At 41.1% G+C, this 12,107-nt stretch overlaps 1 protein-coding gene across 7 annotated transcripts in view; it reads right to left on the bottom strand.

Annotated features, from left to right (window-relative positions):
* Nucleotides 1-1,873: 1,873 nt before the first annotated feature.
* Nucleotides 1,874-12,107, bottom strand: part of HELZ (helicase with zinc finger) — a 77,405-nt gene continuing 67,171 nt past the window's right edge. For 6 of the 7 annotated variants that reach the window (XM_085077326.1, XM_085077328.1, XM_085077331.1 and 3 more), the window contains 5 exons: nt 11,514-12,087; nt 10,900-11,140; nt 9,230-9,734; nt 6,479-6,731; nt 1,874-3,389 (listed from right to left, as the gene is read on the bottom strand). In XM_085077326.1, the coding sequence (XP_084933452.1) occupies nt 3,061-3,389; nt 6,479-6,731; nt 9,230-9,734; nt 10,900-11,140; nt 11,514-12,087 (1,902 nt within the window). In that variant the 3' untranslated portion in view covers nt 1,874-3,060. The remainder of the gene's footprint in view (nt 3,390-6,478; nt 6,732-9,229; nt 9,735-10,899; nt 11,141-11,513; nt 12,088-12,107) is intronic. The other variant, XM_085077329.1, reaches the window with a different exon arrangement.

Here is a 12,107-nt window from a genome sequence, read left to right as displayed (position 1 = left end):
TCTGTCACTTAAATTTTCCACAGACAATGGCGAGTTTATTCCTGGACAAGGAGCATTCCCAGTTGGTGCATATGCCACAGCCTCCACTCATTCCCTCCAAATTGAGACAATTTATACAAACCAATCTCCATTTTTCATTTTCCCTGTAATTGCAACAGGTCCATATTTACAGTGCAGCCTGAGCAGTGCCCACTGGAGCCATCTGTAAGGCTTAATTTCATTTTAATAAGAATTTGATTGAAGCCTTAGGAGACTTGAAAATACAGTTTTGGAGTTTTCTAAATATGACTTCAAAAAACATGGATAATTTGCTCCAGCAACCAAAGATCTCACTCAGGGCTGTATATGTGACAGACAATGGCCAGACAAGACATTAAAAAAAAAATCTTTGGGGAAAAAACTAACTCTGAGAAATCCAACTGATTCATGCCAAAGCTGTTAAGTCAGATCATCTCTATCAGATCATCCTCAAACTCCTGGGTGAGAGCACTTATGAAAATTTAGCACCAAAACCAGCTGGGGTTGTCATAAAGTTAAAGAACTGAAATTCTAAGTCAGAGAGAAAATGGGTTTTTATCTGTAATATTTTCAGTGCAGATGAAACACCAGTGTGCAACAGAATGAAGTGTGGTGAGATGAGACCATCTCCCTGAACTGATTGACAGATAGCAGTAAATTCACAAGTGATGTTTATTAGGTTAATATTCAAATATGGTGAACAGAATCAAAAGGCTGCTCCACAGAACTGAGTGACCTGGAAACCCCTGAAATGACAAAATGCTGCCTGGGGGAGGTGAAGTGCTTTGGGTTTCTCTGCTCTGCCAGTCCTGCTCCTCCCTGCAGGGAATCCCAACCTCTGCTCCCCCAGCTCAGCACAGTGCTCAGCACAGATCCAGGGAGGAGAACTGCACACAACACCCAAGTTCTGCCAAAACACCACAAATCAGGCAAACTCCCCCCGAGCTCCTGCCCAGCCTGCAGGTGAATTTCCCTGGACTGATTCCTGCCACCACCAGCTTGGCAACAACCCATGGAGCAGCAGCTCTGCTCGACTCAAGGCTGAGAATTTGGCTCTCAGTTTTGGGTCGCTGGGTTTGCTGCCCTGAGCTGAAGTGCTGAGCAGACCTCAGCAGGGGTTTTCCCCTCCCCAGCACTGTTTGTTTGGTAAAACATTAGGAAATAAATTAAGGAGTTACACAGGCTTTGCTTTACAGCAAAAAGAAGGAAAAAAGGTTTTCAGATAAGTTTCTGAATCATAAACCAGCAAAGATTTATCATAAAAAATTTATATGCAAACCTCTGCAGCGTACTGAGTTTAAGTCAACCCCATTACATAATGACCCTTGGCTCCAAACATGAAGTCATGCAAAAAAATGAACCTGATTGATTGTAACCAGAGCAAAAATCTGATTGAACAGAGCAGCAGCTCCTCGCTAAGGTGTCCCACAGACAGCTGGAAAAATCTGAAATCAACCCCACACAGCTCTAAAGTTTCAATTCTCACAGGTGAGAAGTGGAGGAACTCTGAACTACACCCAGCTCATCCCTGTAAAACAGTTCCCAGAATTAAAGTTACTTCAAGTTTAAAATGAGGACTAAGGAGAAATAAAGGAGAAACTCTCCAAGCCCCTCTGGAGCTCCCCAGCCACAAAGCAGGGAAAGTGTGCAACACCAGAAATCTTTATCCACGAAGTTTTTATCTTCTGAGTTTTTGTTCCCACTTGTTTCTTTCACTTGTAATATCCCATAATTCATTTTTTCAGGCTGGATTCCTGGAGGGCCAGGTTGATGGAGAACTTCGCAGAGCTCACGGAGATAAATAACCTGGTAACCACTCTGATCCCCAGAAGATTTAGATGAATTTGGATACAGCTTTGACAAACATTAAATCTCTTCTTTAATGATGTTCCTCAAACAAAACAGTTAGCAAAATATCTGAATTTCCTTGTATAATGTCACATTTTAATGTAAACATCAAATAATGTACCAAAAGTTTTACCGGGAAAAAAAAAAATTAAAGCGGCACAATTCTTTATACCACTGGAGAAGAGGGGAGGAAAAAGCCAGATTACAAACATTTACACATGCATAGTGGAAAAAAAATTAAACAAACAAACAAAAAAGTATTTTACTAAATTCACGCATTTTTTTTAAAATAGTTATTAAATCTACTAAGCACCAACATACCTAAAAATTTATTTCAGCTTCATGATTCATTTAAAAAACCTATCAAATTAACTTTTCAAACAAGCTTATATTACTAGCTTGTCCAAAAATAAAATGTAGAGTTTTTTTGGGTTTTTTGTTAAATTTTTTTTTCTTTTTTCAATTTTTTTATTATTTTTTAAAGTATACCAATACTTTTATCTGAATGTTTCCAAACAATGGCATAGGTGTCTGCAAAGAATGCCTTTACTTTACCCTACAGTGGATGGAAAATACAATACCACATCATACAGAATCTAAAACTATAAAAGTCTGAGAATGCAGCATCCCTTCACAAAAAAGCTGATAAAACTGAAATTATTTAGAAGATGCTGCACCTTTATTTAAAAAAAAAATTAAATGAATTTAAGCAGAAATAACATACATTTTTACATTAACTGGCCATTTCTGGTACAGAAACCCAGCATAGTATGCTAATGTTATTGAATAAATGTAAATGCTACTTACAATCTTCTTAAATACAATTTAGACAAACTTTTTTTTTTCTTTTTTTTTCTTTTTCCTTTTTTTTTTCCTTTTTTTCAAGTTGTACAGGTAATCTCTCAGCTGCTAGTTTAATGCAACATATCATTAACATTACACAAATTAAAAAATAACACCTGTGTGTTTTCCTACAGAAAAGCTTCCAAAAACCCGACCCACATCAAAAAATGCAAAATAATGGAATATAATTAAAAAAAAAATTAGTTGCAAGTCTAGCAGCAAAGCAATTAAGTGAGGATATATTTACTAATATAAACAAAGGGAATATTTGCAACTACAGGTGAAGCCCCAACTATCTTAGACCTACCGACACAAATAAAAATTAAATTCTCTCTAAAAAAAATAATCTGATTATTTAAAATAGGAGTAAAAGCCATTGCTACCTGATGAACTACCTAGGCTAAGTTCCTGAAACAAGGCCAGCGGGTCGCTGTTCTTCTTGGCCTGCTCGGGGGGCGGTTTGGGCTTGGGGGGAGCGCGCAGGGCGCTGGCGTAGGACATGGCAGGCTTGGTGGCCCCGGCGGGCTGCGCGCTGCTGCTGGGCTCCAGGAGCTGCTTGCTGGGCAGCAGGGGAGGGAACTGCCCCAGGTGCTGCAGGACGCTGTAGTTGAAGGAGTTGGAGAGCTGCAGGTTCTCTGCCTTCAGGTGATCCTCGGGGGGCTTGGCTGCCTTCGGGGGAGCTGCGGGGAGAACAGGGGGACATGAACGGCTCTGCTGGCAAAGCTGACCTGCTGTGACCCCTAACCAGCGTGAGCAGCTCCTCTGGAACCTCCCACACCACCCAGTGCTGCTCAGGCACTGACCATTCCTGCAGAGGATCCGCAATCACAGCATGCTTTGCGTTGGAGGACATCAAAGCTCATCCCACTGCACCCCAGAGCCACTGCCACCATGCCAGGCTGCTCCAAGGCCATCCAGCCCAGCCCTGAGCTGATCTAACCTCCCTCCCAACCCTGGCATCGTGCAGCACAAGGCTGGCATGACTGAACAAACCCTCTTGTGTTTGCACCCCACAGCTGTAACCCCAAACCTGCAATTCTGCACAGAGGGTTCTCCACAAGCACAGAAGGGAAGCTGCTGCCGAATGGATCTACTCTAATTTAAGCACTTTATCCACTGAGACAGCACAAAGAGTATTTCATTCTTCTTGCTTTACAGCTTAATAGGCTAAAATTAAAATTTACAGCACCATATATAATTCATCCTCCAACAGCAATTCAGAGTCCTGAATGCCAACCAACTAATTATTGGTATTTCGGGCTGAATGCATTCCTGCTAATTGATATGTTCTTGCTCCACATTTAACAACTCCTGTAACTATCAGAAAAAATGGTGCTTTAAACCATAGGTATAAAACTGCTTTCAAGTGAATTTCCTGAATCCTAATGAGGTCCCTTACTTTTGTCTGGAGAATTCTGCTGTCTTGCACGACACTACACTGAAACACAGCTCTGTGCTCCATCTGCAATAGCCTAGGAACTGGGCAACAGATATATTCTGTAATTATTTCAGTCTTTAATCATATAATGTTATTTTTAAAGTGCACATACAAAAATGTACCACCAAATGAGTGCAAAAGTAGAAACACATGAAGTAAAGTTTCTCACTGGAAGGGTCACATACAGGCTTCTGCTTTTTATAAAGCACTCAAAAAAAAAAAAACCAAAAAAAGCCCCAAAACCAACCCATAGAAGAATGGGTATGGAAAGAACACAAGCAAAGCAATTTTGCTAGGGTTGCTATGATTCAACAAAAAACAAACAACCCAGAACACGAGCAAAAGAGCTCCCAAAAATAACCACAGCACTCAAGAGAAGACAAGTAATGACAAGCAGGGCCAGAGGTGAAAGCTGTGTGTGGTAGAGGTGTCTAACAGAAGGAAAAATATGAAATACACATCTTGAATAAGAACTTAAATCATTTCCTCTCTATCAACAGAAAAAGCAATGCATATCAAGCTCTCCAACTGCAATTTCAGGAAGTGCCTGCACAGAACGACCCTGAGCAATTGAGAGCAGCTCTCCCTGTGCTCCATAAATCCATCCTGATCCAGCCCAGCACTGCTGAGGCACAGGAGAGATCAGCCCTTGAGCGGTGATCAGGGTCACTCCCTCTCCAGCAGCAATGCAGGCACAGGACTTGCACAGCATCCATTCTCAGGGGTTTTATTTCATGGATAAAAATCAACAGTAACGAGTGCAGTGCAGTCACTGGTCATTAACCCTTGGCTCTAGAAACACATTTGGGCTGTAAATATCATCACAGGCAGTGAGCTGGAGATGTGGAAAGGCAGAGCAGCCATAAAATGGAGATGTGCTTGCATGAACCATTAGATACAGGGCTCTGTTTCACATACATTTATTGACAAAACAGAAACCATGCTTAACTACAATAAAATATATTTCACTGCAAATGGAGTTACCAGTCAGAACTTGGTATTTTCACTTAGCATTTAGTATTTGACAGCAAACTTGTGTAGAGGTATTTTTACACACACATCTGTCCTCTGAGCACTGTACTCACAAAAAGGTTCTCAAGCTTTTCATTAAAGCACAGAAATGTGGGACTGGATGATCCCAACACAAACCTGCCAGAGTTCCTGAGCTCCTCTTAGATAACCACAGAGTTTGGAGAGCAACTCTCTGTGAGCAATTCAGTGATGAATGCCACATAATATTGTGCATTCAGCTCCTTGATTTTCAGTAAAAATAGAAAGAGATTGAAGGAGGTGCCCTGAGCTTGAAGCTTTGAACTTAGCATGAAAGATGCTGCCATAAACATGGGTTTGCAAAATAACATTTTCACATTTTGGAAATTAAAAGGCACATTAGGAATTTAATTCTTGAGTGCTGTCGCTGATATAAAGAGCTTTTTTCATTCATTACACACTGCACGTTCCTACTTCACAATTACTATGAAATTACAAGATGTTTTAGGTTTATAAAGTTTGGTGGAAAGCAATTAAATCTTTTAAGGCCAATAAAACCAGCTTATAAATATTTTTCCACATTATTAAGTGGTTTTAATATCCACGCTGGAATACTGTTCACATTTTTACCAATTTTGTTTTTAAATTACCATTGGAGATTCTTAAAGCAAAATCACAGCCAAGAAACTGCACTATCCTGGTAATTTTGTTTTTCACAAAGACAAGAAATATGGAGGATAGAAGAATAGTTGCACTGCTCCAGCTCTCTCCTCACAGCTTTTTTTCATCTCTGAAAAGTTAATTTAGTTTCTGTCTGCTCAATCAATCAGCACTGCTGCTACCACCAGGGAAGCCACATTCCACTGAGATTCCTGCACGGTGAGAGAGAATTTCAACTCATCACTCCTTTGATGAAGTACCAGAATTTACTAGAGAAACGCTGAGAGCACTAATTCAGTTTATGTGCTGCTCCCCCAGACTGTAATACCAACACAAAATATCACCCATTCTGGAAACAAATAATCTGTCTTGCAAATAAATCCCACCAGTCACCTTAGCTCCCTTCAGCACAAGCTCAGCTGCACTTGAAGGCTCTGTAAGAGACTCTCTGGGCTTACTGGAGCTTTTGGAGGAGACTAAGAAGCAGCATTGCTTTTTTAGATGAAGAACAGGATGTTAACAAGAAATTGGATTATTCCAAGCAAACCTTTAACTACTGAAACTATGAATCCTTAAAAACCTTTGCTTGTATTGGTTTGGGGAATGGAAGAACTGGCAGCAAATAGTGGGAGATTTCCTTTGCCTGGGCAGAGAGCAGAGGATGCTCTCAGCTGCACCCACCTAGGAGCTCGCGGGGAGGAAGAGCTCTGCTGGCTCCGTTGCATGGAATGTTGGGGAATGGGGCAGAGGAGGAGGAGGTCACCCACAGCTCCGGGGAGGAGTAGTTGAAGGAGGATTGGTTACTGTGCTCCTGAAGCTCTTTACACTGACCAAGACTGTCTTGAGGAGTGCTTAATTCTTCAGAACAAGCCTGGACTGAACTAGAGGAAATTCTTCTTTGGTACAACGGCCTGCCTGGTCCTCTTGGTTCATACTGTGAACAAAAAACACCAAATAATAAAATAGCCTTTTGCTCTTTTTATTTATCTGCATGTATCAAATACCATTTCCCCACCTGATTTTTTCCCTGAAAAGTCTAACCCCAAAAAAAAATGTCCTTTGCATTTAGAAAAAAAAATCTAAGACATTTCAAGTCATATGTTGTACATTGCAATCAGTGGTAATGGATTTTGATCACACAAAATATAGCATTTTAAAGGAAGTGCAAAGAACATCAAATGATATTTCCTAATTCTTATCAGCCTTTCCATCTCACACTCCTGTGGGCGATGGATCACAGTGAGGAGAACATACCCAGCATTTCCAGACGATGCAAAGGAAGCAGAGAAACACACAAGAGCAGGGAAAAAATGTTCTTACAATGGAGTCAGGAAAAAAAATGGCTTTTCTTTTTCCAAAGGATAAATTAGTGACTTGTACACCAGGATCTGGGGAAGCAAGATACATTTGGATGCTGGATTTTGTACACACAAAACAAATGCTCTGGAGAAGCTATCAGGAGAAATAATGCAGAGAGTTTTATCTGAAACCACAGAAATCACTTGCTTCCATAAACCCTGTAGATCATGGAGATGAAACGGCAGGAGCTCCATTAATTAACCTGTGGGCTTTGAGAGTTCAGATTTAAGGGCTCTCTAAGCTTTCTCAAGATTCAAAGCAAGTCTGTTGCATTCCAGTTTATTTTTAACCATGAATACAGTGTTTGCTCCTCTCTGCACTGACTAACAAGAGCACCAATAGCTGAAAAGTCATAGAGGCAAATCTAGACTTGGTAAAGGGAAAAAAACCCAACCTAAAGAAATATCTAAGAAATTACCTAAACAAACATCAAACAACTTGCTTGCAAAGTCCCAACATTGTTATTAATTATCTACAAAAAATAGACAGGGGGAAAAAAGTGCATGAAAGGAAACTTATATCTTATTATATCTTCTATCTTATTTCAGTCACCACAATCAAGAGATCAACATTTGGATATCCTGACAATCCACTCCCCGAAGGAAATTCTCCAACAACAATAAAAACAAACAAAAAAAGTCCATGAATTACTGCCCAAATCAACCCAAAAAGTATACTTCTATTGAATTTAAAAGGGCTATTTTGGAAAGCAATCAGAATTTATCAAAGTTCTGGACACTTGCAAGTACAGAACCAGACAGAATAACTCCAGTATTCCCTTTGATGTGCAGTTCAGATCTGGTTTGACTAAACACATGCAAAAGCTTTCAAGTATCAAGTCAATTAACAGCTTTATAAATAGTGATTGAGGAAACAGTTTAGTAAGGATACCAAAAGTCAAGAAATCTGCCCTGACAAGTGCCTTGTCTGAGGGATGTCTGTTAAAAATACACCTAAAAACCACATTTTGATTTCTTTGTGCACTCAGTCCTGCCTCCCAGCTGGACCAGCAGTTTTGGAAAGTTTATAAGCAAGTCTCTGTTTTGTAACACTTTTACTGCATTTGGCATTTCTGTCACATATTTTGAAAGAAAGAAGAAATAAGAACTAAACCGAATTTGCACTAATTACATAAAGGCTCACTCTATTTGTCTTCAGATAGCAGGAGCTGTCACAAGCTCTATAGGAATATTTATTGGTTTATTACTGCTGAAAAGCCATTGTTCCCACATCCCGCTGTACTGACAGCATTAACTGTTGTCACAAAGTATTACATTTTATACAGGGTGCTATGACTTAATGGACTGAGACATCAAATTTCTAAATGTCTATCAGCCCACACCTTACTATAGCTCTGGCTGGGCCTGAGGACTCCATTAACCTCTCTGGATCTGTATAAGATAGAAATTTGTAAAATGCACTAGAATTCAATTTTAGTTATTTTTCTCAGGCTCATGAACTAAATATTTTCTGTTTTCAGAAGCTGAAAGACAAATTAAATATGTATTGTGTGAGACAGCAATGAGCAAACCTCCCTCCCCAGCTTCTGTAAAAACCTGAACAGAAATGCATCACCGAACAATCCACTTATCTACAAATATTGGATTACATGCAGTCAGTGAGAATATTAATTCTCACATTCCTGGAATGCAGCCTGGCTCCAGGATACTCCGTGTTTACACATCATACACTCCTTAGCACTCCAGATTCCAACAGGGATTAAAACCTCCTGTTCAGAACATGACCTGTCCTAGCTGCATGTGCAGGCAGAGTCTGCATCCCACAGCAAACCCCTTGGAGCCCAGGGCAAGAGAGGATGAAGAGAATGACTGCAAGAAAACTCTGAGTAACACTCCAAACACCAAGGCTTCCCATTTAGCAGAGAAAATGTTACACCTGCAGCGACAACCACGATCTGCTCAGGGTGAGCAGCAAAGACACAGAGAACAATTCCACCTCCCAGAAACTCCCAGTGTGAGCTTTTAATGCATGAGGTGTTCTGCATCCATGACCACTTCACACCACAGTCTGACACCAAACCGACAGGACAAGTGCCCAGCAGACAACACCCACCTCTTCTAGGCTGTGCAGCGAAGAAGCAGAAACTGCTCGAGAGGCGAGTGGATGAAATGGCTCCTGACCGACTGCGTGCTGATGGTTCTGGATTTGTACAAAAGGGCTCTGCTGCGACCTGTGGGGCAGTGGAGGTATTCCATAGTGAAAGCCCTGCCCCAGGAGGTGATTCTGCTGTAGGTTAGCGTAAGTCCAGGATCCGTCGGGCTGCAGGTATTTCAGGGGAGATGGGGTGATGTGTTCGGATGGCATGGAGAAAGGGGGGTTGTACATTTGGGGTAAATGCTGCTGAAATGCTGGGTTAGTGGGCAGTTCAATGTCTCTGCTGCTGTCAGTGAAGGTGGGGAAGTGGTTGGAGTTGCAGGAAGGAGAAGGGAGTGCTGGTGGGCTTCGGGGCTGCACTTGTCTGTATTGCAACAGTCTCGACTGGGGAGGTGGCATCTCGGCTACGTCGCGACTCTCGCTGGGGTCGCGGTGGGACAGCTCTCGCAGCAAGTCCTGGAATCTGCATGGACACAACACAGGCATCAAGAAAAGAGGGAAAAAAAAAAAAAAGAAAAAAAAAGTTTTGCTGAAATCTCGCTCTTTTTGAGGTGGAGAAAACTCAGAGCACAAAACACTGAATTTACATAGTCTCATCTTTGCACTTACTGACCCTAACTTCAAAGGATGTGACTGAGCAATCAGAAATTTGGCACAAGAGGATTAACTGGATGAAATACCCACCTGAATCATCTCAAAGTTTTAATAACTCTTGAGATTTCCTTTTCAGTCAGAAGAATCAATTTTTTGTTATCTCGTAAGAGACAACTAAAGGTAAGGATTTCCTGCTTGACTACACAAAGTAAAAAGTTCACATAGTTAAAGACGATTTTAACCCCTATCAAGGCAAAATCCAGAACAATCAGGGACTCCCCTCACTTGCACAATATACTTCCAGGCTTCAAAAGGTCAAGAATATTCAATTCAGCACTTCACAGAGTCAGATAAGAGGGCATTTAGATGCTTTACCATGGCTATAACAACCCAGATGGAAAAGAAAGCATAGTGGGAGATGACAGTAAACAGAGGCAATTTCAAAATCCAGCCTTTACAATATACATGATTAGAGTTGATGACCACTGGAACCATTTTTCTGTTGATGTTCAACAGCTTCCTTTCTTGCCCCCTAAAGCTCCAAATACAAGATTTTTTTTAAAAATCTGCTTTTAAAAGCAAAGGCTTTCTGAAAAGGAAGGAAAGTTTAGGTTTCACTGGGGAGCAGTGTTTGGGGAGGGGCTGGTTTGTTTCTTTTCAAGCACACAAATTTCAGACTGCCACTTCAAATTGAAGAATTTACAACTTAAATAGGCCTTAACTACACTCAGACACCTCTTTCATAAAAACACAAGGTTGTTACTCTCTATCCATTCCTTATTCCATAAATACAGCACTGAAAAGCTCCATAAAAATATTTTTCCACTACAGCTTTACTACCCAATATACTAACAGAATAAAGCATAACACATAATAAAAGCATAGTTGTAAGTCAGCCTGCCAACTATTTTAACCTTCATAATAACAGCAGCAAAAAGCAATACCTTGAAGTGCCTTGCACTTGATCACAGTGTTACAGATAGGTGCCCACTGCTCAATTTTACACAAGCTCTGATGACTCAGTAAACAAATACCTTGAATATGTTGCCTCTGTTTCATCTTCTGTATTACTGGCAAGTTTCCAGTTTGCCCTAACTTGCTGCTGTTGATGTAATCCAATTGGTTGCTGAGGAAGATGTGGTAGATGAGGATGGTGATGGTGTTGATATGGAATAGTGCCTTGACTGAGATAGGCATTATGTTCATTCCATTGCTGTAACCTGGCTTGTTGTTGCTGCCTTATTGTTTCCAAAGCTACATTTCCATGCATACGATCTATAAAAATAGTTTTAAAAAAAAATTTTATCTAATGCCCCTTTTTAAAGATCTTTATGTCAGAAAAAAAAAAAAGAATACTTTTTATACAGTTTATTCCAGGGTCTATTATACACTAACTGCATTGCAGTGCATAACCTGGTTATTTAAATCATATGGAAAATCATATAAACATGAATCTTCTAATAAAGTGCTGAATATTCAAACATGCCTCAAGCAGCAAATTATGCTCAATGACATTACTTATGGAAACTAACCCAACAATGACCCAATTCAGAGCATATTGCCTGAAAAAGGTAAATACCTCCTTCATTTTCACTTCAATGTAGTTATAATTGCACACTCTGAATTTAAATAAAGAAAAGTCACCTACCTAAAGTGTCCCCTAAGGGCATTCCTGATGGATTCTCTTCAATGAAGTTGTTCAAGTGGGTTGGCAGAACTGGGTTGTGCTGTGCAATAGGCCTCAAAGGATTATTGACTTCTTGTAACAGAGGTGGGGGGTGTTGTTCTGAAATCACAGCATCTACAGCAGGAGAATGTGGTCGGTGGGGAATGGGATTATTAAAAAAGGACTGGCTGGGGCCTGCCGGGTAAGCAGGGGAAAGCTGCTGAGGTGGTGGAGGCTGCTGATTCAAGTGATTGTGCTGCTGAACTACCTGGCTCTGCTGGGCTGCCAGCTGGTTGGGCTGCTCAGGCAAGTGATTTTGCTGTTGGTTTAAAAGGTTTTGCTGCTGCTGCTGCTGCTGCAGAGGGTAAGGCTGCCTCGGGAGCTGCGAGAGGTGCTGGAAGTGGCGGCTGGGAACTGCAAACTGGGAGTGGGGAGGGGTGAGGTGGAGGTTCAGCCTGGGGTTGGGGTTGTCCTTGCGGTGGAATTTAGCATTGGGGTAGCCAACACCAGCACGGGACTCTGGGCTTCTCTGCTGAGCACTGCCTTCTAAATCAACCTGCGGGGGGAGATTGAGAG

Source organism: Lichenostomus cassidix, chromosome 18 (assembly GCF_008360975.1).
Source record: "Lichenostomus cassidix isolate B80296 chromosome 18, HeHo_3.0, whole genome shotgun sequence".
Lineage (NCBI taxonomy): Eukaryota > Metazoa > Chordata > Aves > Passeriformes > Meliphagidae > Lichenostomus > Lichenostomus cassidix.
This window is presented reverse-complemented; position numbering and strand designations above follow the sequence as displayed.